Genomic DNA, 23,272 nt, shown 5'->3' on the forward strand with positions numbered 1-23,272 from the left:
CGAGGAGCAGAAGAGCTTGTGGAACAGCTTTCAGTCTCCCAACAAGAAACAAATGGAAAATCTCACTGCCAGTAAGCTCTCAGAAATGAGCAGGTATGAGAGGAGAAGGGAGAGAGACGGCACAACTGTCAGTCCATGTGGCTTCATCAGGGATCTTCCCTGCTCTGGGTGGTGGATGCCCATGCAATGAGCGCATCCTCATGCAGTCCTCCCAGCCCTGCAAGATTCTTTCTGGGTGAAACCCCCATGGCCTCCCACCATCTGAGTTCTCAAACAATCCAAACACCATCAAGAAAGCCAGGAGTCTGCAGTCAGGACGTTGACTCAGTCTGGTCCTGTCCACAATCTCAATCGTCAAGGCAACAGGCAACCACAAAGAGGACAGCAAAGGAAGCTGAGCTCACCCCACTTCCCCTTCCACTGATTAGCAGTGGGCAGGAAAGCATGAGGGATTCAGATCTGGGTTAGAAAGTGGAACAGGGAAGCCGAAAAAGTGGGATAGTGTCACAGGTACCCTGCTGTGTGTAACTTAGGAACGTACAGCCATGCTCAGGATTCCCAGGAACAACAAAAGCATGTTTCAAGGAGATGAGTATATAGTTACTTCAACATTTCTCACATGCATGTAGCCTGTGAAACACATGCTCAACCACTGATCTGTGCAAACACAACCCCTCTGGTCCTTCCCAGGAGTAAGGCATCTACTGCTGTTTGTGTACCCATAAATATGTGTTCATACTTTAGTATCCTCACTCCCAGACTAGTCTTGTCTTAGAGAAAGAGGGCTTTCCATCTCCTCTGTTTATTTATTTCTTTCCTGGAATGGGGGGAATTATACTTACCCATCCACACTTCCCCAAACTGCCCACTGCCAAGTTTCTTCACAAGCTTCAGAGACTCCCGTGGGATCTCCCATTCGTCCTGTGCCCAGGGTCTCTGGGGAACCAGGGATATACAGGGAGCTGTGAGCCGCTGGCACAGGCCATCCCCCTTCTCTGTGTGAGGACAAAGCACAGGACAGCTCAATGGGATGGGCTGAACTTCCAGCCCCATACTCCTCCATATACACATGCCAGGAAAAATTTAGCCCATGAGAAACCCCCACAACCACTCAAATTTTTCAGCCACAGGGATCAAGGCACCCAGAATGGACCCAATGAAAGGAAGAAGCTCAGAGGGAGCCACAGAGGAGAAAATTCTCCTGCCCAGCAAGCCCAAACCCTGCTTCCCAAGCATCCTGCCTGCATATCTTTTCAGCATTCATCTCTTTCCCTTCCTGGTGGGAGAAACTCCCTGGTTATAGGGCTGTAGGCAGAGCTCACCCTCACAATGCTCTAGGATGAAAGATGGAACGTGAGTGCCCAAGTTCTGCTTGGAGAAGCACACCTGACCCATGAGAGTGGATGGAGTGATGGTGACGGCTAGTAAGCCCATCTTCCCTCTGCCCACATGCCCACCCTCTGCTAGGAGACAAACCCATTACAGAAGGCAATCAGCTTACGGCTGTAATGATGGATTAGCTCTGGCAGGCTGGAGAAAGTCATTCTGGGGGAGATGTAGTACCCCCCGCCATCTAAGGAGCGGATTCTGTAGTGTTTGATGATGTCCCCGTGAGCAGAATCGCTGTCTCTCACGGACAAGGAATAGGCACCTGGAGAATGAGCAGAAGAAGGAACTGTGAGGACAAGCAGCACCCTACTCAGGGACCAGCTACCTCCTCTTTCCTCAGCTGCCTACAGCTGCAGACACCTTCCCCAGCCCTTGCTGATGCCTCCTCAGGGCAAGTCCCACCAGACTGCAAAGCTACAAACTTCCCTCTCTCCAAGGCAAGTGAAGAGGATAAACGTTCATCAGAGCTTAATTGCGCCTGTCAAGGCTTGGTTAACACCTGCCTATGCCGTGGCCAACAGCCCCAAGGAAGCAATATGTCAATCAATAGCGTGTCTCCAGCCAGAGCAATCAGGCACTCCTTAGGTCACGATGGTCTTCGCAGAGCTCCACATCTCCCGTCTGAGCTCTCTTAACCCCACCATCTCATCTGGACAAAACAAGTGACTGCAGTCTCACCAGTTTGTACAAACACGGGACTGGCAAGGAGCTGAACCACCCCACCAGCACAACCAGAATTTCAGTTAGTGGGAGAGACAAGGCCAAGAGATATGTGTCCCTTGTCAGCATTATTCAAGGTCCCCATGTCCCTCTTATCCCCTATAACCCTTGTGCCAAGGTCAGTGGTTCAGTTGGGAGGTACAGAAGGAGGTAGAGAAAGGGGATTCAGGAGAATTGTCTTGTTCAGCCATAAACTTTTGACTGTGGCTAAACCACATCTAGATTCACGTCTAGATTCAGGTGCCTTCTGACCTCAAGGGAGCCACTCAACAATCTACCACCCCAACCTGCTATTCTTTCCCTACAATGGGTTTATAATCTAAACCACGAGGTTACGTTTTGCACACAAAAACATCACTAGATGTTGCTACAGAGCAGCAACTTCCAGTCTATGTCGGTGTTAATTTCAATACAACTTAGCAATGTTTTTTTTTCCCTTTGTCTGGATCATATTTCCGGAGTAAGTTGTTACAAGCCTGCTGGGCTGTAAAAAGCCTAACACGTCACCCGGGTTGATAGGCTGCCTTTTTTAATGTCTGAAAAGGCAAAGCTATATATGTTACAAAGTATGTATCTGTCATGTAGGATCATAAGCAGAAGTGGTGCCTTCCACAGTGACTCCAAAACCCTAATCCTGCATGTGAGGGGAAAGTTTACTAACATATAACACTCACTAGCTGGTGTTTCTCCATCGCAGCACCAGCAGTTCCCTACACTGTGGCTGGAAACCATTTCCATTTTTAAAAAGTAGCAAAAGAAAACCACCTCTGTGGATATTTGCTCTTTTGAAGTGATTATAAGTCTTTACAAGCAGGATTTGGGAAAGTCTAAAATTTTTCTAAGTGCTAGCACTTGTTTTGGGGGGGGACTCCCTTTCTGCAGAGACCAGACTATGAGATATGGTAGCATAATGTTCATGGAAGACCTGCTGGTTTAAATGCAGAGCCAGGGAACTTCAAGACTGGAAGCACACAGCCTTGGCGTGGTGGGCTCTTTCTCAACAGAGGATGCTCTTCTGAAATTCTCCTTCTCCATGAATGTCAAGCAGAAGACAGACTTGGGAAGCCCTTTAGGCTCTATCACTCCTGCAGCTGAACCTCTAAGAAACAGCCCTCCAGCATCTTCAACAGGGCAACAAAAAACTCAAGGGAAGGGCAAAGGAATGGTTCATTTTTTCAGTCCATGTCTCACTTACCAAAGGTCCCTGGCAGGTGCAGAGAGGTGTTACTAGGGCTTGTGTCCACAGTGCTTGGCACAAGTCCTGCTAGAGTGGATTAGCCACATTCACACTCCCTAGTACTTGGCTCCAGACCTCCTCTGGCTCCTTTGTACTACCTTAGTGGCCCTAAATAGCAATTATCATTAACATTATTATTATTATAATCATCATTATCATTATTATCATGACCTTCTATTATTGTTGTTGATGAAGATGATGTTATTTTAATTCCAAAGTGATTGAAATAATGTGGAGGCCAGGCTGCAGCCCATCAGAGTTGGGCTTATATGGCACGAGTCGCAGAGGGTGCTTTGCATGCCCGGGACATGGCTTAGGGTATGTGTAGGATTTTTACAAAGCAAAGCCTGCTAGAGGAAGGAGCCAAACGTAGTGTGAATCCAGTTGCACTGACGACAGACAGCCTTGCAGAAGGGAGCACAGGAATTAATGACTAACATGTGTGCCAGTGGGTGCCTGCGGGCTGAGAGTCAGCAGAGGAGACCTGATCTGTTTGTCAACGTGGTTGCACCCAAAATGCCTGCTCTCCTGCAGGACCTCTTCTCCAGACCCCGCTGACCCTTTAAACCCTCCTGCATCTTTCAAACCAGTGATACGCATCATGCAGCAGTGACAGGGGCTCTGGGCATCCTCCAGGCCAACCTACCAACTGCCTGCTACCAGCATTAATACATATCCTGTCATTAGAGCTAATGACTGTATTTCACCCCAAGTCAGAGTTTAGTTTGCTGGAGTGAGTGTGATAGAGCTCTCCCTGTCATTCACCATGGCCAGTTACTGTCCCCCTGGGAGCTGCAGTGTAAAGGCAAAGTACTAGGGCTGAAAAGCTTCAATTCTCTCTTCTCCCGGTGACAGCAGCAAATGAAAAATTGTTAAGTGGAGCCGAACAGATGGCAGAACTCCTAATCTCCCCCGATGATGGCCAAAAGGAGTTCCTGCTCCTCAGCCACAAGAGACATTCACCTGTCCTACAGTCCTGCATCGCATCCTGAAGCAGACCTGGGCTGACACACAGAGGTCCACCGGCTCAGAGAAGTGTGAGACCAACTGAATCTTGCCCTGGGCAGCTCTGGGTGTCAGACCCTCCTGTTCTGGGTCTGGGATCCTCAGACCATCCTAGAAGGGCTCTCAGGTCCTTTCTGTTCAAACGGTGGCAAGTTTTGTATGGGAAAGAGCAACAGAAGGTGCAAAGGTTGGGATTCAACTTCACATCATATCTAGGGTTGATTCAGTCATCTAAACATGGGTGTCTGGTACCACTTGAGATGCTCTGGGACATCTACATGGGGCTGGTAGATACAGTGCAAAACCATACCTTCTGGTGAAGCACCTGGAGATGACTCTAAGACGTCCAGGGTTTGGTGACCAAATCAAACCCTACTGGGTACAGTGCGAGCTCAGGCAGCTGCCACATGTGATATCTACATTTTGCTGCCTGCATCTCAGACCGAGTCCCACTTTCACATGGCACATGTGGCATCTCCTGTTTCTACAGGTCTCATCAGGCTCCTAATTCCTTCCCAATGGGAAACCCAGGAGCTCAGCTGGATACAGTGGCTGAGCTCTGCAAGGTCCCTCCTGCCAGGAGCACAGACGCAGCAGTCTTGCTATGAGCCAGGAGTTCGTGACTCGGCACAGCTGTGCGGCTGCGTTCCCGCAGGTTTCAGAACTATTATTACTTCGAGGGAAGATTTGTTTATTTCCAGCAGCTTTGGCAAGGCTAGCTCTCTGCTGATGATTTCAATGCCGGTCTGCTTCCCACACTGTCTTGACAAGGACCTGTCTTCCCGGGTTGTTGCTGCAAAAAGTTGGCTGAAAGTGAAGCCCACAGGTTTGCAGAGTTTCCGTGTCTTTAACCATGAGCAAAATGAGACACTGCTTAGGATGGGCTGTGAATAGGTGCTGCTCTTAGGCAGGGTGCAGAATGCATCCAGCCGTGGCTGAGACAACCCAGTATGAGACAACCACCCTCCAGTGCATGCAGCTAAGGGGGCTACTGCCCTTAGCTTGACTCAGCACTCAGCCCTGAAGGTCAAATGTTGCTGATGATGTGCAAAGTGAATGAAAATGTACGTCGTGGAAGAGGAAAACAGGAAGATTCTGTGCGGTCTTATGGGTGGAATTAATTCTATGGCATTGCTCTGGACAACTGGACAAGGTCCTGCATGTGGGTCGGGGCAATCCCAAGCACAAATCCAGGCTGGGTGGAGAATGGATTGAGAGCAGCCCTGAGGAGAAGGACTTGGGGGTGATGGTTGACGAGAAGCTCACCATGAACAGGCAATGTGCGCTGGCAGCCCAGAAGGCCAACCGTGTCCTGGGCTGCATCCCCAGCAGCGTGGCCAGCAGGGCGAGGGAGGGGATTCTGCCCCTCTGCTCCGCTCTCATGAGACCCCCCTGCAGTGCTGCGTCCAGCTCTGGGGTCGCAAAAATAAGAAGGACATGGAGCTGTTGGAACAAGTCCAGAGGAGGCCACGAAGATGCTCAGAGGGCTGGAGCACCTCTCCTATGAAGACAGGCTGGGAAAGTTGGGGTTGTTCAGCCTGGAGAAGAGAAGGCTCCGGGGAGACCTTCTAGCACCTTCCAGTACCTGAAGGGGCTACAGGAAAGCTGGAGAGGGACTTTTCACAAGGGTATGGAGTGACAGGACGAGGGGGAACAGCTTTAAACTGAAAGAGGGGAGATTTAGATTAGATATGAGGAAGAAATTCTTTGCTGTGAGAGTGGTGAGACACTGGTCCAGGTTGCCCAGAGAAGCTGTGGCTGCCCCCTCCCTGGCAGTGTTCAAGGCCAGGTTGCATGGGGCTTGGAGCAGCCTGGTCTAGTGGAAGGTGTCCCTGCCTGTGGCAGGGGGGTTGGAACTAGATGATCTTTAAGGTCCCTTCCAACCCAAACCATTCTGTGATTCTATGATCTGGTGGTGGGTCACAGGGTACTTTACATTAGCAAACTCAGCTTCATGGCACATTTGGAGATGAGGGGCTTTCTCTTTTCCTCTTCTCTTTAGACAGGAGGAAGCTGTGGTTAAGACAGATCAAATGATGTCACCATGGCCATTCAGTCTAAGGTACAGGGTATTCAGGCAGAAGCTGAACACATAAGATGATTCAGATAAGGATGAGATGTTTGAAGGAATAACAGCCATATTTTGAGACAGAATACCAAATATCAGAAAAGGCACAGGTGAGACTCACATTTCAGAGCAGAAGCTGATCTCTGACCATTTGGGACTGACATGGGACTTCCATGGAGTGGAACACACCACATCTGCTAATGCAGAATATCACACACCTCCAGCTAAGTCTGCTTCTAGCCAGCAGAGACAGGACATTAAAGACTGCATCTAGCCTGGTTATTTCTCCTTGAATCTCAGGTCTTCACTACCTCTGTCCAAGCCTTGTGTGACCTAGACCCAACCACACCCCAGAGAATTGCAACGAATGATTTCATCCTGTGTTTGCAGCTCATGACCAGCATAAGTAGGGGGCAACTGTCCTGAGCAAGTGTAGGGAAAGGTCCGATCCCATCCACATGTGTCACCTAGAGATACCACAAAGGCTAGGATCATGTGTGGACAGAGGGCCTCACCCCTTCACACACCTTCAAATACAACGCATGAGTTTCTTCAATGTTTTCTGACCTAAATGTTCCCTAAAAATTCTGAAAACTGCAAATCTGCACGGAAAGCAGCCCTCCTACTTGACATCAACTCAGCAGGGACATGTGGAGGTGAGCCCAGGCATGGGGCAGGGAAGTCAAAGCAGGCTGCTGTAATGCTAACACAGCACCCCTGCCTGATGGATAGAGGAAGAGGGCTACAGGAAGATGAGCATCTTGTTGCCCCACTTAGCACACTAGATATCACACCAGTTCAAGACCAGTGCTCCAGTTTGACCCTATTTGTCAAATCCTGCTGTTGGAGGTGGCTGAAATGGTCAGATCTGCAACACAGCCAGGGCTCAGACTACATCTGTGAGTAAACTACACCATGTCAGAACCTGCTTTCTAGTCCTGGAGTCATGTCCACACCATGAAACTCTCTCAGCCTCCAAAACAAGGTGACTGCACTGGAATTGGCTATTGGGAATGGTGCATGGTTGACACCAGGATAAAACCTGTACAGAGACTGTGCGGATGACCCAGCTGTTGCATTCAGGCTCTGACAGTATTTAATTTACTGATAATGATGTAGCCATGGAGGAAGGGACAGATACTGCCTTGGAGACCTCCTATGTGAATGGGGGAAAACAGAGACAAGAAACGAAGAAGGAGAAGCTACTGTAGGCAAGAGCTAGTTGTAAAATGGAGGATCCAGTTTCTCTGTTCCCACTCTATTTGTTTGGCCAGGGCCTTGTAGAAGCATTTGGGAAGCAAGTCAAGGAAAAGAAGGTCCCATATTACTTCAGATGTATGCTCCAAATCTCTACTGATCTATTAGGAAGACACAAACCACACTTTCCCATGTGGCAAGGAAAGACTCCTGTATCCATTTCACAGGAAAGAAACCAAAGTACAGCAAGAAGTTCAGGAAAGTACTTTCCTGAACTACTGTAAGGACCTGGTCAAGAGCAGAACCATAGGACCACGATGAGCATCATTTCCTCCATGCTGTAAACACACCTGCTAGCCCAGAGGATGCAAGGAGAGAAAAGTAGGAAAGAAACAATATGAAATTCCCATGGGACAACCTAAACTAGTTTCCAGACTGTCTACAAATTAACAGCACAGAACAAAGAAATTGCAATTACATGGTTAGGTATTATGGTTAATAACTATATCCACTGCCCAAGAGAAGTGACCACAATGCTTTGCCCTTTCCATCCTCATTGGGTCATGTCTTCAAAAGCCAGACATGTTCATAGGGAAGGAAAATGGATGAAGTCTAACTTTTCTGCTCCAGTCAGTCTCCTTCCAAAAGTCCTGGTTTGCATTGATCCCCCCTGCTACAGACTATCAGGAAAAACGTGTTTCCTCTTGGAAAATGTTTCACAAAAAGACTTTTTCCAAAATCTTGCAAGTTTCTGCTGCAAGCAGCAGAAATGCTTCTTCAAGAGTGCGTAAAAAAATCTCCATTTGCCAAAAAAGTAACATTTCCTTGGGAAGAAAAGGAAAAGAAACACCCTACACATTGTTTTGGAAAGTCTTTTCTGCTTATCTGTGTTCCTGCATCTCTGCCATGAACTATGGTGACAAGAGCCACCCTTACCACAGCCTGCGCTACACATACAAGTAGCATCATGAGCAAATCTTTGCCCTCCAAATCCCCAGCTCACTTCTACAGCCCCGATGAGCCTAGCAAGTGCTATTTTGCCCAGCCAGATCCAAGAAACACTGACACAGCTGAACATTGCACTTCAGGTCTGAAAGGTCTTCCAAGTTGTGGAAATAATGAGGAGCTACCCTTGTGAGATCTCACCTTTGTTGGTTTCACTTTCTCTGACGAGGAAAGAGCCAACTTTGTTACCAGAAGACAACAGCAGCCGTTCAGCATCTTTTCTGCTCAGAGTTTTAAAATACCACCTGGGAGACAGAACAGGCAAAATCGTTGTTTGAAAAGGAAAAGCTCTAAAAAAAAAGCAAATTCTTTCAGTCAGTTCGGGTTTTTTAGCATTACACTCTGAAACCATGGGTTATTTTTATCAGCAAATAGTTTTTTATCTGCTGGAAAGTGCCAGTAATAGACTGTTTTCAGTAGTTTATCACCAGATTTCCGTCACTTCAGGCTTGTTTCACAGCCTAGCAATTTGGCCAGAGCAGAGAGTAGATGATGTGCACAGTACCCCTTACATGAGAGAGGTGCAGGCTCAGCCAGAGCACAGCCTCTGAGGCACGCAGGGCTCGCCTGGCAAGTGAGTAAGCCCGGAGCAGTGCCCAGGCAGGCTGTGTGTGAAGCAGATACGTGGGCTGGAGGCTGAGCATAAGGTGCCCATAGCCATTTAAATGTACCCTTTGGATACAAAGAGCATTTATGTCTCAACCACATTTCTGTGCACTGTTAAATATTTGCTGAATTCAGCGATGGCTGGGTGCCTCCAAGAGGAGATCGCAAGCAGGGCTGATCATTTATAGCTGAATGCCATAGAGGAGAATAAGTCATGGAAACAATTTCATCTGCTGCTTGTGTAATAAACCCTTTTGGCTCAGGTCTTTCTTACCATCCCCTTTGCAGGGAGCCAAACATGAGGGCTGTGTCTGGGCTAATTAATCAAACAGCGCCAGGCTGTATGTCTGGGCACTGACACTCAGTTTTCTGCCCTGTTAAATTGTTGGCGTGGTCCCTGGCACATCTGAGACCAGGATCAATGCACCCTTCCCGAGTGATCTTCAGTCCCAGTTTGCATATAGACACCGTCTTGGAGGCTGAGGAAGTTTAATACAATGCATGTGGGTGGACTGGCCCAGTGGGGCCAGAGAATGGTCCCTGGCACTGCTGATTTACCAGTCCAAACACAATGTTTGTGTTCTTTCCCCAGAATCTTTGTTCTCCACAGTAGATGCAATCAGTGGTATAGGAGTCTGCCCACTTTCCCCATAGCAACATCATCCTTCCTGCTCCACACATACATGGTGCTTAAAATTTCTCCTGAACTTTTGGGCCTGATTGCTGGGCAAGACGAAAGACCTCTTGCCATCCAGCCCAGCAGTGACTTCTTCCTGTTGTCAAGTAAAGCTGTTCCCGTAGCTTGTTGGGACACTGGGCATTGCATCAGCGTTCACCATTCATAAGCTTGCACACTTACTTTTCCTCTTCCAGACTGTCTACTTGTGCAACGAAGTTACTGGGGATGTAGCCTTTCCTCCCGCTGGTGAGGGATTTTGCCAGCCACCAGTCCCCCTCGCTGCAAAGCAAGCAGAAGAGAAAGCATGAGTGAGTGGAGAAGGTTTCATGACAAGCTCAGGCTGCAGGGATGTCATGGTTTCTGGGGTTTTGAGCACTGCAAATAGGCCATCTCTCTTTATATCCACTCTACAGGTCCCTCTCGATTTTTTAGGACCACCACCAAGTTGAAGGTTGTTGGCCTCTGAGGGACTTCTGGAGGTGACAGTCTCTTTCCGTGAACACAGAGGAAGCATAGAGTGACCACAGACCCAAACCTCTGCTACATGCCCCAAATGAGAGGAAGGAAATCTGGGACACTGTGGGTTTATTTTGTCACTTGCATAGGCTCCTTCTTTCTGCCCCTTCCTTTGCCAGGCACCCCACTGCTTTTGCTCTCCCATCACTGACTCACCCACCAGCCGTGACCAAAAACCACCCCCACCCAGCAGTTTCCCATGGCCCATGGGTCCCAACCCATGGCATCTGGGTGAGAAATGTCACCTCTGGAGGCCATCTCACAGAGAGGTCAAGGATGGAGCAGCCCTACAAGGTCAAAGGACCAGGGGACCCAAGCCCACCTCTGCCCTGTAATGGACTGGGCACATGGACTGTCAGCCTCTTCTCTCATGAGTTTTAGAAGAAGACGAAATGAAACCGTGCACCTCTCTGGCTCGATTATGTCCTTTCCTCTGACTACGCCCAACCCACATCCTTTGCAAAAGCACAATCAGCACAAAATAGGAAACAGGAGCTCGTTTATTGTTGCTATTTATGCTGCTTCTGCGTCCACACACACCGGCAGTGAAGAAGGTCCCAGTAGTATCCAGGCAAGGACACTACCTGACCCCAAAGTATCCGTAACCCAAGGAAAGCATGGAAGCTCACCTTCTCCACCATGCAGAGAGAAGAGGGCACCCAGAGTCACACTCTGGAGCAAAGCTATAACACAGGCTCAGCTCTGGTGAGCTGCAAATTGATGTCTGACCCCAAGGTCCCCCCTTTCCCAGCCTCACCATCCTCATCTTTGAACCCCCTCTGGCAGCAGGTCACTTACTTGGAGAGGACTTGGAGTTTCTCCCCCTTGACCAGCTGTAGGTCACGGTCACTTGAGGCAGGAAAATCATATAGTGCAATCACAACAAAGTTATCTGGAAGAAGAAGCAGCACCATTGAATCCAGCCAATCCCCTGCCAGGGGAGTAATGCACACCCAGGTGTATGGCAGAGGGTTTCACCCCCATGCACACAGGAGCTGTCAACCCCCCCAGCCCCAAAACCCAAGCTTTCCACCAACTCAGCTTTCCTGCCAACCACAACCTGGGCTCGGGGGCTAACGCTGATTCACCAAAGTGTTTCCTGTGTATGTGTTTGTAAAGCACTCCAGACCCCACAATCCACAAAACTCAGTGTGTCAACAAGAAAAAAGGGTTTGTGTGGAATAAGAAGGGTCATAAATAACCTGTCGGTGTTTGTCCTGAGTTTTACATGGTGGTAAATGAAAGCTGCTGTAACAACATTTCCCAAGGTGGCTCTGAGATGTGACTCAAAAAGATGAGGCTTTCTTGGTTGAAAAAGGTATAAAGTCATCTCAGTTTCTGTTATTTGAGCTCATTGCTAGGATTTAACTCTCCCTCCAGATGCTCTCAACTCAGCCTGTGTCTTACCGTCCCTTTTACACACTATTCCTTGCAGATGTGCCACCATGTTTAAGTCACGCTGCTGCTTTCGACCCAGCACCTCTATAGCGCCTGGCTGCTCTGCTCAGCTGAAATTCCCAGGGGAGCAGTGGAGGCTCCAGGATCCCCTTCCCTCTCCCTGGCCTCAATGCACTTTAGATGCTCCAGACCACAAAACCCGTGCTCTGTGTCTCCCATTTCACTTGCAAACCACCTGGACTGAGGCTGTGAGCAAGTCTGCATCCCCATCCCCTATCCTACCATGTTGCTTTTACTCCAGCTGTGTTGGTGGAGCCTAAATTTTGGCATGGCAAAATGAACTTTCACTCTGTGGTGCGTGTGAGCTGGGCTGTGCGTGGCAAAGCTGCCACCTGGTACGTGTGCTGCAAGGCTGCTAACCCAACCCGGGGCAGATCTCTGCGGGCTGGGGCTGAATCGCTACCTTTGCATGCCCAGATTGTGCCAGTGCTGCTCTTGGAGAGGTTGTGCAACAGCTCATAAGTGTTCTGCAGGCTCGCAGCTACTGAAGCAGAAATGAGCAGCTATTTTGGGGCAGATCAAACTTTATAAAGAGGATCAGCACATGCACACAAACGCAAAAATCAAACAAAAGCACAATGGTGAAAAAGAAAAGGAAAAAAAAAAGAAGAAAAAGGAAAAGGAAATGGAAAAGGAAAGGGAAAAGGAAAGGAAAAATAAAAATAAAAATAAAAATAAAATAAAGAAAAATAGAAATAGAAAAAGAAAAAGAAAAAGAAAAAGAAAAAGAAAAAGAAAAAGAAAAAGAAAAAGAAAAAGAAAAAGAAAAAGAAAAAGAAAAAGAAAAAGAAAAAGAAAAAGAAAAAGAAAAAGAAAGAAAGAAGAAGGAGACCATTTGCCGTAGAAAGGTTTTAGCTTGCACACAGCCTAATTAATGCACTGAGAGCAATGGATGATCTATAAATAGCATTTTTCAAAACAGACTGTCAAGCCATAGTCTCTGTGTGACCTTTTCAAATAACGCCACCAGCAAGAGAGCCGGACTGGCCCTTTGTCATCACAAGATAACGTGTCTCTGGGACAACTTGGGGTTTGTGCCTGTGCAAGGCCTGGCTGCTGCTCTGCTGGCAATTTATTGGAGAGGAAGGAGGAGAAAGTGTCAGCATGGGGGGAAATGTAGCTTTGTAAACCAAAGCCCTGAGCAGTTCCCTCCAGGTGTGCGAGGAGGAACTTGGAGATCCATGAGACGTTTCAGCAGAGCCTCACTCTCTCCTGCATATGGGTGAAGGATGATCAGTCACAAGGGAGAAGGCTTTGAAGTCTTAAAATAACTTTCACAGTTGGGGGCTTCCCCTTGAGGGATCTGAAAGCATTTGGCATTAGCAATGCACCCAAACTCTTGTTGCCTCCTTGAGAAAGTTGTTATCATGCACCTTCACTGACATGAAAGGTTTCTGGGCATGTGCCTCCTGCAAGGTGTCCACAACGAATATGTTCATCCACGTGCACTGTCCTGCTCCTCTTGGGAGTAAAATAATGCAATGGTTGCACTTTCACTTTGAAAAATAAATGCAAATGTGTAAACATCTTCAAGCACGGAGTGGCTGTGTGTTCCAGAAAATAAAATGAAAAATGTAGTTTTGATCTTGAAGCAACAGGCATAAGTACAAATAAACTAAACCGAAAACAAAAAGGAGAGAGAGAGAAAGAAAAAGAGTAAATATAGCAAGGACAAAAAGGTTTTATATGCTGAAAAAATATTACAATCACCTCTTATCCCCTTCTCAGCATACGTGTTGAGAAATACTGCACACTTAAGTGAGCCAGAAGAAAAGCTCTCTCTGCTCAAGCCAGAGAGACTTGCCGTCTCATGATGAAAGTGACTCTGCCCGTCTCTGAGTCTGTCATCCCACTGAGAAACAGCGTCGATAATATTTTCTTGGCCTATTTGATCAACTTGGGTCATGAGTGACTCCACAGCACCCGGCACAGCGAAGCTGTCGGGGCTGCTAGGACTGACTGCTTTACAGATAACGCTAGCAGCCCGGAGACTTTGATTGCGAGCCAAATACATCTTGGCTCAGAGCTGCTGTCAGGAAAGTCAGATACCAGCTCGGTTTGCATAGGCTGAGTGCCAGTTTGATGGCTTAATAGAAATGATTCAACCAGTCTTCCCACCGCTGCCCCATCATGAATGGAAGGTCTTTGCAGCCATCCCACAGCTATGGAGCCAGGCTGAGACCGTGCCAGGGTCCCCCAGAGGACCATAGATTGGCTTGGAGCTGTGCTAGGATGGTTGTGGGGTAAATGATAACTCACAGCACATGTGTTGGCCAGCTGGGTGCACTCAGCTATGAGTTATAGCTGTGGAAAATGGGTCCAGCTTCCCGTTTCGGCATGGCACGGGCTGGTTCACCAAGGTAAACGTGTGCCAGAAAAACATGTCTTCAAAACATGCCTTCAAAACATACAGCTGCTGGTGGCACGCAGGCCTCATTCCTACTATCACCAAGATGAACACAACTGGATCCCGTTCGTGGAGATGCAGAACACTGAGCTGGGACTGTTGCGTCTGCCAGCTGGTCAACAAGCCCAGGTATGACAGCATGGGAGATGTCTCCTTGGACATGCAGGCTTGCACTGCCAAATACCTTTCTGTCTTGTGTTTTGACACAGTGAATGTTTTTGCAGATAATTTCTACTTTCCTTATAAAATCACATCAGACCCAAACTCATAACTTTTTTATTAGAAAATCTGAACACACTGGGCAATTCCCTCTAATCTTCCTTCCTCCTCTTACTTTTGATTGGCAATGCCCTTTTTTGATGAGAAGTTTTAATTTTTCATTGAAAAGCCAACCTTTTCAGTAGAAGCAAACCCTCCTCTTTCCAATTAAGCTCAAAACCACATTTCTGACAGCATTCCTTTCAAACTCAAATCCATCCTGAGTGAACAACCGTAAAAATAACTAAGGGCTTTGATGCTAATCTTGAGACGGCTCAAAAGACATCGATTTCCAGAGCATGCTTAGCTCCCACCTCTGAAAGTCAGTCCTATTCATAGTGTGGTTAGCCAAAAGCAAGTGAAAAGAGCTGTAAGAATTTGCAGTTCCTCAATTAAAGAAACGACCTTGCAGAGAGATCGATTCTTTGTGCAGTTACAGGTTGTTATAATGCCTGAGGAAAAACACCCAAACCAACCAGCTCTCTCCATCAGTGGTACTTAAATCCAGCTGTGAGCAGCTGGCAGGGCAAGGGCAGGGGTTATTCTACCTATCTGCTGTGTTTTATGTATCCAATGCAAGTGAATAGCAGCAGCTGTAGCAATGGAGCTGTTGTGTTTGGGAACCATCATCATGGGCCAAGACTTTGCTGTGCTGGGAGCTTTAGAGGTGCAGAATTAAAGGTAAGTTTTGACCCCGTAGAGATATAGAGCCAAGCTTAAAGACATCATGAGTGCTTAGGAAACCACGGTAAAATGGATGGGAGACTCGCACAATGGAAGAGCACATCCCAATTGAAAAGTGGATTGGCGATGCTGCCAACGCTGCAGTCAAATCCAGGGGTATATACTCCTTGCCTGCCTTTGTGTTACTTCCTATTAAGCTAAATAATGTCGGGAGGAATTAGGCTTTTGTTAACAATAAAAAAATAAATTATTTATGAGGCAGCAGTGAGGAAGCTGGAAACTGTGAAACAAATTGCACAACGCTGAGATCAGAAAAAAAATTTAAAAATCAGAACACAAGGAATGCAAAAAAAATTTAAAAATAATGAAAGAAAAAGGTTTTGATTTTAAATCACATGCCACGCTTCTGTAGTCAATAATTTTGCCTGATTGAACTTGAAGTGCTCCCTCAGGATATAATTAGGCTCTTTGATTTTTTTATATGATTGAACTGTCTGGATTTTGTGCTTTCTGTATCAATTCACTTGAATTGCCTTTCATGAGGATCTCTCAGATATCTCAAATATCTTGCATGGTTCCTATCAGCCCGTTTTGCCATACAGGACTGAGTCAGACACAGCATCATTTTGGGAAACTCAGGCACCAGTAGAGAAAAAGAAGTTCCCCAGACTGTCAGTGTGAATATTCCTCCAAAACTGGAACTGAACCTAAAAAAACAAAATATTTTTGAGAGCTGAAAATGGCTAACATGGTACTTAAGTCACTTTTTAGCATCTTTCCACTTCTGCCTTCTGGCACGAAGCAGAAGTAAAAGCCGCCTCCCTGAAGATAGCTTCTGTTGTGCTTCCCACCAGAGTGAGAAGGTTGATAAAAACCCCATAAAAAAAAACTGGCAATGTCTGCTCGGTTGTGGCGGTAGGAGGGCACGGACACGTGGAAATGTGCTGTGAAATCAATTTTGCAAAAGAGAGCGTGGTTTCTGGAAAAATGGTACTTCCATGGAAATGCACCCCGATTGACATGGCTGAAGAGCTATACCTCCCACAAATGTGATCCTCATAACAAACGTCAGTTCTGAAGAGAATTTTGATGTTGCAGGAGTTCCTCTATCTGCACCACGGCAGAGACCCTCCATCACCATCCCTAAGACCTAGCTCTGTCGTTCCACCCATCCTATTTATTTCTCACCCCACTTTTTCCTTTCCTCATGCCCCATCTCCCCTAGTCCTACACTTTCACCCACGTGAGGAAATTTTGTGTGTTGCCAACTGGTTTCTTACAAGGTTCCTCTATTTTTTGTCATTAATCTGTGAAACTTCTTTGGCAGAAATATATACAAGTTGCTGTCAGAGGCTGGGCAGAGGTAGCAGAGGGCTTCCTGCTGAAAGGTAATCATCTTCCAAACGCCATCTGTGACCCAGAGATAATTGCAGAGGTGGATGAAGCCAACAGTCTCCAAGCAAGGGCTCTGTGCATCCTTATTTTATACTCTTTCCTTTCTTCTCATTCCCTTTGTAGTCTCTCTGGGCTCTCTGATGCCTGCTATTTCCTCTGAAATTTTCAGCTGGCTGGATATAGCATCCACAAGTTGTCATGCTGCAGACAGGGCAGCAGACGGAGAAATCTCATGCAGTTGATGTCTCAGATCTCATTTTGCTCAACCAACGAAGAAGGAGTGCTTTTCCCTTGTAATTTCTTTGATGAGCAGGGGAAACTGGCAGCTACAAACAGTGATGTCAACTGAATCTTCCGAAACACACTGATAAACCCCCCTGCCTGGCACTGCTAAAGATATAGAAACCGCACGCCTGCGACACGACAGCTTGTTCTCAAGACCTGCTGTTGGGAGACCACCGCCTTGCAAAACCCCACGGGAAGGTGAAGAAAAATTGAGCTAAGAATCTTACCTTGTACAGAGGCTTGGTTTAGATGAGGGAAGTTGATAAATTGTCTGCCCTTTGGTAGAAAAAGAAACAAAAAAGAAGACACCTATTAGTTTACTGTTTTTGCAGGAAGACCTGCTCTCAGCTTCACAGGTGAGAGGGAGCCTGATCCAGAGCCTACTGTAGTCAGTCAACAGCCCCTGCATCTGGCTCTGTATGTGTCTTGATGGCTTTAGCACATTTTGCCATCGTGTGTTCATAGCTGTCTTAACTGTCAGCTTGAATAATCCTTGGCTCCCCTCTGAATGAAAGCATAAATCTGCTACCCACTCATTTAGACCCAGGTCTACCTAACTCTTGTTCACTGATGCCAGATTTCGGATCAATGGGGGATGAGACATGAATGGTCCCATCGAGAAATGACAATTGCATTATTATCTGAAGCAGAAAACCCGGGATACTCTTTGCCATAATCGTCCCAAGGCTCATGGAATATCCTTTGCTCAGGGATATATTAAAATATTAAGGCAGTGACTATATTAGCAAATTAAACTGCAGCAAGGTACTGCAACTCATCTAGGCACGCTTTTAAAACATTGACATGGTCCCTAGTTTGGTTTGGCCCAGACCCTGAGAGTGGCCAGTTGGCCACAGACCGCTCCTAATCCGCAGCCAAGATGCAACCACCTTGTTTTGTGGGCTAAGAGTTTAATATTATGGAAATGGCCCAGTGGGGTGTGTTGGCCTCTACCTAACTTCGAACGCCAGTCCTGTGGTCAGTCCAAGGTATGGTACCTAGTGACTAAACTGTGTGTTTGACCACTACCAGGTATTTTTATACACGTGCAAAAGGAGTGAACTGCAGACACTGAATTAAAAACATCTAGTGCTTTCTGTCCATGCCACCCTTTGACTCCTATTTAGCAGCAGTGTGGGGTGGGAGAGTTGCTCACGCGCTGCCCTTTCTAGCTTAACTGAAAGAAATATGGACTTCCCCTGACATGTGAAAGCTTAGTGCCTGTGGCAAGAAAAATGAGTGTCAGAAGGTGATTGATGATACTGTATTTACACTGATAGCAGCTCCTCTCCAGTGAGCTGGAGAGAAGGATATTTAGGAAAAGAACATCTTTTTGGTCAATCTGACATGTGCTGTCACGAAAACTGTACTTCATAACCATGGCATAACTCAGAAATGAAATTAAAGGAGCAAAAAACATCTCCACCTGTCACCAAAAGCAATGATAGGCAATTCCTCCCCCCTCCCAGAGCTCAAGACCGGAGATGGTTTTCACATGACAGTCACACCTAAAATTTCTCTTGTGCTGGCTGCTGGATGCAGTGCTGACAAGGGCAAGAAAGGAGAAAAAAATTTCATGTCCTCTGTACAGCAACAGACAGATAGATTAAGTGATTTCCCAAGTTTAAACAAGGATTCTGTCATTTGAGGTCTCCTAAATCCTATCCCAGTGTCTTCTGATCTGTGTCCATGCAAGCAGAGGCTGTATGAATTCAAAGGGAGCAGCAGATGCTCAGTGTTCCTGATTATCAGCCCACCCCAACACAGATTAGCTGTAGACCCTCTTTAGTGAACCCGTTGTCCTCCCTGATGGTAAAGTTTCCATTGCGGTTTGCAACTTTGAATCTCAGCTTGAATCTGACCCATCTTTGTGCCGTTTGCAAGTCAGCAACATCAGTTTGGGTTGCAGAGTGCCGAGGGCAGCAGCCCTGTTTAAAAGATATGGCCATCAGCTTGGATGACTTGTGTCCAAGTGGTGCAGTGCACACAGGACGACAGCCTCTGCACCTTTTCTCCCTTGCCCTTATTCTGCTGTCCAGTCCAGCCCAATCAAATAATTATGCCAGGCTCACCACGACATAGCCTTTCAGAGCACCACCATCACTAGCCCACTCAGACAATTCACAGCCATAACATATCCTCAAAGTGAAAATGGCATCCTTTAAGACAGAGAAAAAACTCAGAGCAAGAAAGTGTTGATCGAACTATTCACCCCACATTAAGAAGCTTGTAGGGGGAAGTCAGGCATAAACATTTGTTTTCTGCTCTTTGAATAACATTTCCCAATTGGTTGACCAAATTTTAGGAAATAGAAGTACTCAAGTTCCCGCTGGCACACACAAGTATTGCCTACATTATTGCAGGTACTAACTGAGCTGTGGAGGACCCCAAATGGACACGAAACTGCAGGCTTACCTTGGATGGGGCAGGAGGAGATTTACTCTTGTTTTTTGGGTTGCCTCCAGAAGTGTGTTTCTCATTCGACGTCAGCTGATTTTTGCTCCCGAGCAACCCCATCCTGAAAGGAAGACCAGAAATGACTTTTTAATGAGACTGCTTTTGGGAAAAGGGGAAGGCCCTGAATGACAAAACAGTCTTCTCATTCATGAAGAACATCATGAAGATGAGAATGCAAGGCAATGGTACAGTGGAGAGAGTAGTCTAAAAACATCCCGTCTACAGTCCTCCTACTACCTTGGACCCCATGAACCCCATAGTTTCTGTTCCCACACAACGCTTAGTTTGTCCACAAAGGTATGAGACCTGATGGGACACTTTGAAGGACTACAAGCAGCTCAGGGAGTCAAACATGGTGTAGCTTGCATCCATCCTGCTTGTAAAGTGTGGGCCTAAGGCTTGACTCAGTTGTCCATGTGCAATGCCCTAGTACTGTTTGGTGTGCCCTGGCATGTCACAAGGAGAGAGTCTCCTGTACATCCTGGATTTTGTTTCCCAGCTCCATGTGTATATCTCAGACCTCCTGGACACCTCGAGAAGCACTAGACACAAATGAATCAAACCCTTTCCATGGGCTATCCTCTAGTCCACACTAGGGTTTCTACAATTGTGCTTGAGGGCTAGTTTAACTTGCCACCTAGAAATATAATTTTAGCTCTGATCAATAATTCTAGCATCATACTGAGTCTGGGTAGCCAAAATAACAAAATCATTGCAAAATCAGCCTGTTCAGCCCCCTGAAAAAGTGGGGAGCAGTTGAGGCCAGCATTGCTGAAGTGCTGTTGTCACAGGTATGTAAGGTTTCTACACCATCCAGCACCAAAGTCTGCCCCAGCCCCTGCTTTGAATCAAAGGCTTTGAAAGGTATGGGCTACATGTCCAAAAAAATCCACCCCAAACCCCCGAACACTTGCAGCTAAGCAAAGACAAGTTGGCTCCTGTTCTTGCTAGAATACCTCAAGGTCTGCAATGAACATGGAGGATCAGGGACTGCAGGTCCAGGGACCGATGTGGATAGTCAGTTCCCCCAAATGTTGATCTGGTGCTATGTCGTAATAATCAGACTCCAACAGATGTGTTCAAAAAAGCCTCCAGCAAACCAGAGTTGCAGGAAAAATATTCCAGTAATAGCTACTTTTTTTTTGCTTTCTAGCACGTATCTAATATTTCAAAATCTAGGACTCTGAAATGAGGTTTCTAACAGAGCCATCCCAATAATTCAAGGTGTTATTTTTTTGAAATATCTTCTCCCTTCTGCTTCATTTTTATTTTCACTGATAAAGTGAGCAAAATGGAAGGAACTGGTGAAATATTTCAGGATAGCCTAATACACATTCTTTCCCCCAGTCAAAAGTTTTTCAGCATCCGAAATTCTCTCAGCTCTTCTGTGACATGAGTTTACAGATGGCCCATCCATCTGTAGCCAGGTCTCAGCACTGCTCTGGGCACTGCCAACACAGTTGGAGGGGAAGTTTCACCCACTGAATCAGCCATGGCATTTCCTGCAGCGAGTTCATTTAATTTGGGAGCCTCCCCTCCAGGTTGCAACCAGGGTTTGCTTTGCTCAGAAGTTTGGTTGTCATGCAATGGCACATGATTTGCTAAGTGAGCTTTTCCTGCTCTTCCACTTGCAAATTGCTGGAAGACAACTTTGTGCTGGAATTTCTGATTCTGAATAGTGTTATTTGCCAGGATAGTAAGTGAGAGTAGCTGGAGTTCCCTTTTCACCCAGGGAACTGCAAGGTATCATTTTAAGTCAAGGCTGGATGACGACAAGTTTTAGGTATCGCTCATTACCAACCATGAAAGGCACAGAGTCTACCTGTGCATTGAACATCTATCTCATTTGAGCATCTTGGGGTCTTTGATAAGGTTTGCCTCTGGATGGGAGATACAGACGTAGCAATTGCTGTCTTTTCTACAGAGTTAGGGGATGTGAGATATGGCACGAGTCAGCAATATGCTTCAACCGCCAGTCGTGTCACCAGGATGATCCTACGAGAGCATTGATGGGCCATCTGCAGGATGGTGGGTGCACATTTTGGGGTTTCAAGTTGCTCTCAGTGACAGCACTGATGAGGCAGAGTGGGAAAGGGCACGAAGGAAGGTCAACCTCAGCAGGTCCCATCAGGGGCTTGTGGACATCCCATCTCCTCTGACAGGGTTTTAGAGGAGCAGGGACCATGCTCTAACCTGTGCATCTCCCCACGGTGCTCCTGTGTCCAGGGGGACATTGCAACCCTTTCTGCACCACGCTGAGACTGGAAGCATCTCTCTGCATGTTTGCACAAGCTGAGCTTTCTCCCCGGACACGTGTCAAAGACACATCCGTGCAAAGCGGCACAGAGAAGTGAATAGCGTGTCCCACCACGGTTGGGAAACGGAACCACCGAAAAGCCTCCCACAAAGGTCACTCGCTCCCACCCACGCACAGAAGGCGTTAGCACAACTCTGGGTATTCACAGTCCCTACGAAATCCACCCTCCGCTCTCTCCAGGTCGCCTCTGCAGCATTCAGCAGCCAACACAACCATCCTTCATGCCAGCAGGTGCTGTACAAAATCCCAAAATAAAGTCGCAGACAAATGCTGTCAGATGCAGAGAGCTGCTGGTCAGCTCCCAGCCCACAGGTGGTGGAGTTTTCATTTTTTAATAACTAATTATTTTTTCCAAAAAAAAAGGTGGCTGAGTTGAATGTACATTGTTCCGCAGTGTTTCTGCTTCTGATTAATGTTTTTTAAAATTAACTTCATGAAAATATTTTCAGAAAAATAACTGAGTTCTCACAGTCATTTTTTGTTGGATTTTAGGTTTTTTCCTAGTGGAAAAGAGCACTGGGGAGAAAACAGTAACTCAGAAAAGCATCAAATTTCATTTTGTGAATTTACATTTTTTCATATGTCAGAATGTCTGTTTATTTTTAATAACTGAGAGTGGGGAAACTCATTTCCTCAAACTTACTTAAGTTCAAAAAAAAGAATTCTGAAACAAGTTCTTTTTAAAGCAACCAGAAATCAAAATGGAACAAAAAAATTTTAAGGCAACGCAAAATTTTTCCGTATGATGGAAAAGTTTCAGCAAAAAATAGTCCAGTTTAGCTGCTGATAAGTTTTGAGTAAAAATATTTGATGCAGAAGTCTTCCTGGGAGAGTCAAGCAAGCTTTTGCTGAAGAAGTCAATAGACATCAGGGCAGTGAGCTCTGTGTAACATCCGGCCCTGAACGCGTGTGGGACAGACATGCAGGTCACAGGAGTATTAGATGCTTGTATAGGACCCCTAAAACATGCTGTGTGTCCTGTGTTGTAGGACAACAGAAGGTAATTTCAGTAACCTTCAGAGGGGCAGCTGAGGTGATGTTTTGGCTAGGGAGAGCTGGATGCAGGTACAGATGTTCCCACGTCAATGAGCCAAGGGGAGGTCTTCTGAAGATCCCACCAAAAGGCCCTGCTCTAGCAGTGCTTTTACTGGCATTTGGATGACATCTTCGTGGTGGAGAGGAGAGAATGTGACTAAACCTGTTGTCCGGAACAGGTTGCCCAGAGATGTCCTCTCCCTGGCAGTGTTCAAGGCCAGGCTGGGTGGGGCTTTGAGCAACCTGGTCTAGTGGAAGGTGTCCTGGCCCATGGCAGGGGGGTTGGAACTAGATGATCTTTAAGGTCCCTTCCAACCCAAACCATTCTGTGATTCTGTGATTCTATGAAATGTCCTGTCACTGCCCCATCTTCAAAGAGGATTGGAGAACATACCCTACAGGAGCAACACATCAAGCTGAATCTGGGACTCCAGGGGGTCCAGGTCCAAGACCCAGTAGAGGCAGACACAAATCTTTGCTGACCACAGGGTTTGGAGACCTGCCTTGCACCTGTGTTTGGACTGTTTTGAATGCTCAGGTTGGGCTAAAGCAAA

At 46.7% G+C, this 23,272-nt stretch overlaps 1 protein-coding gene across 2 annotated transcripts in view; it reads right to left on the reverse strand.

Annotated features, from left to right (window-relative positions):
* The window catches only part of BLK (BLK proto-oncogene, Src family tyrosine kinase), a 37,973-nt gene that overhangs the window by 10,945 nt on the left and 3,756 nt on the right, over positions 1-23,272 (reverse strand). Inside the window, exons 2-8 of one of the 2 annotated variants that reach the window (XM_068410743.1) lie at positions 19,325-19,427; positions 17,137-17,185; positions 11,221-11,314; positions 10,087-10,185; positions 8,763-8,866; positions 1,502-1,651; positions 843-995 (exon numbers count right to left, since the gene is read on the reverse strand). In XM_068410743.1, the coding sequence (XP_068266844.1) occupies positions 843-995; positions 1,502-1,651; positions 8,763-8,866; positions 10,087-10,185; positions 11,221-11,314; positions 17,137-17,185; positions 19,325-19,427 (752 nt within the window). Of the gene's footprint in view, positions 1-842; positions 996-1,501; positions 1,652-8,762; positions 8,867-10,086; positions 10,186-11,220; positions 11,315-17,136; positions 17,203-19,324; positions 19,428-23,272 lie in introns of those variants that run through there. The other variant, XM_068410819.1, reaches the window with a different exon arrangement.

Source organism: Nyctibius grandis, chromosome 1 (assembly GCF_013368605.1).
Source record: "Nyctibius grandis isolate bNycGra1 chromosome 1, bNycGra1.pri, whole genome shotgun sequence".
NCBI lineage: Eukaryota > Metazoa > Chordata > Aves > Nyctibiiformes > Nyctibiidae > Nyctibius > Nyctibius grandis.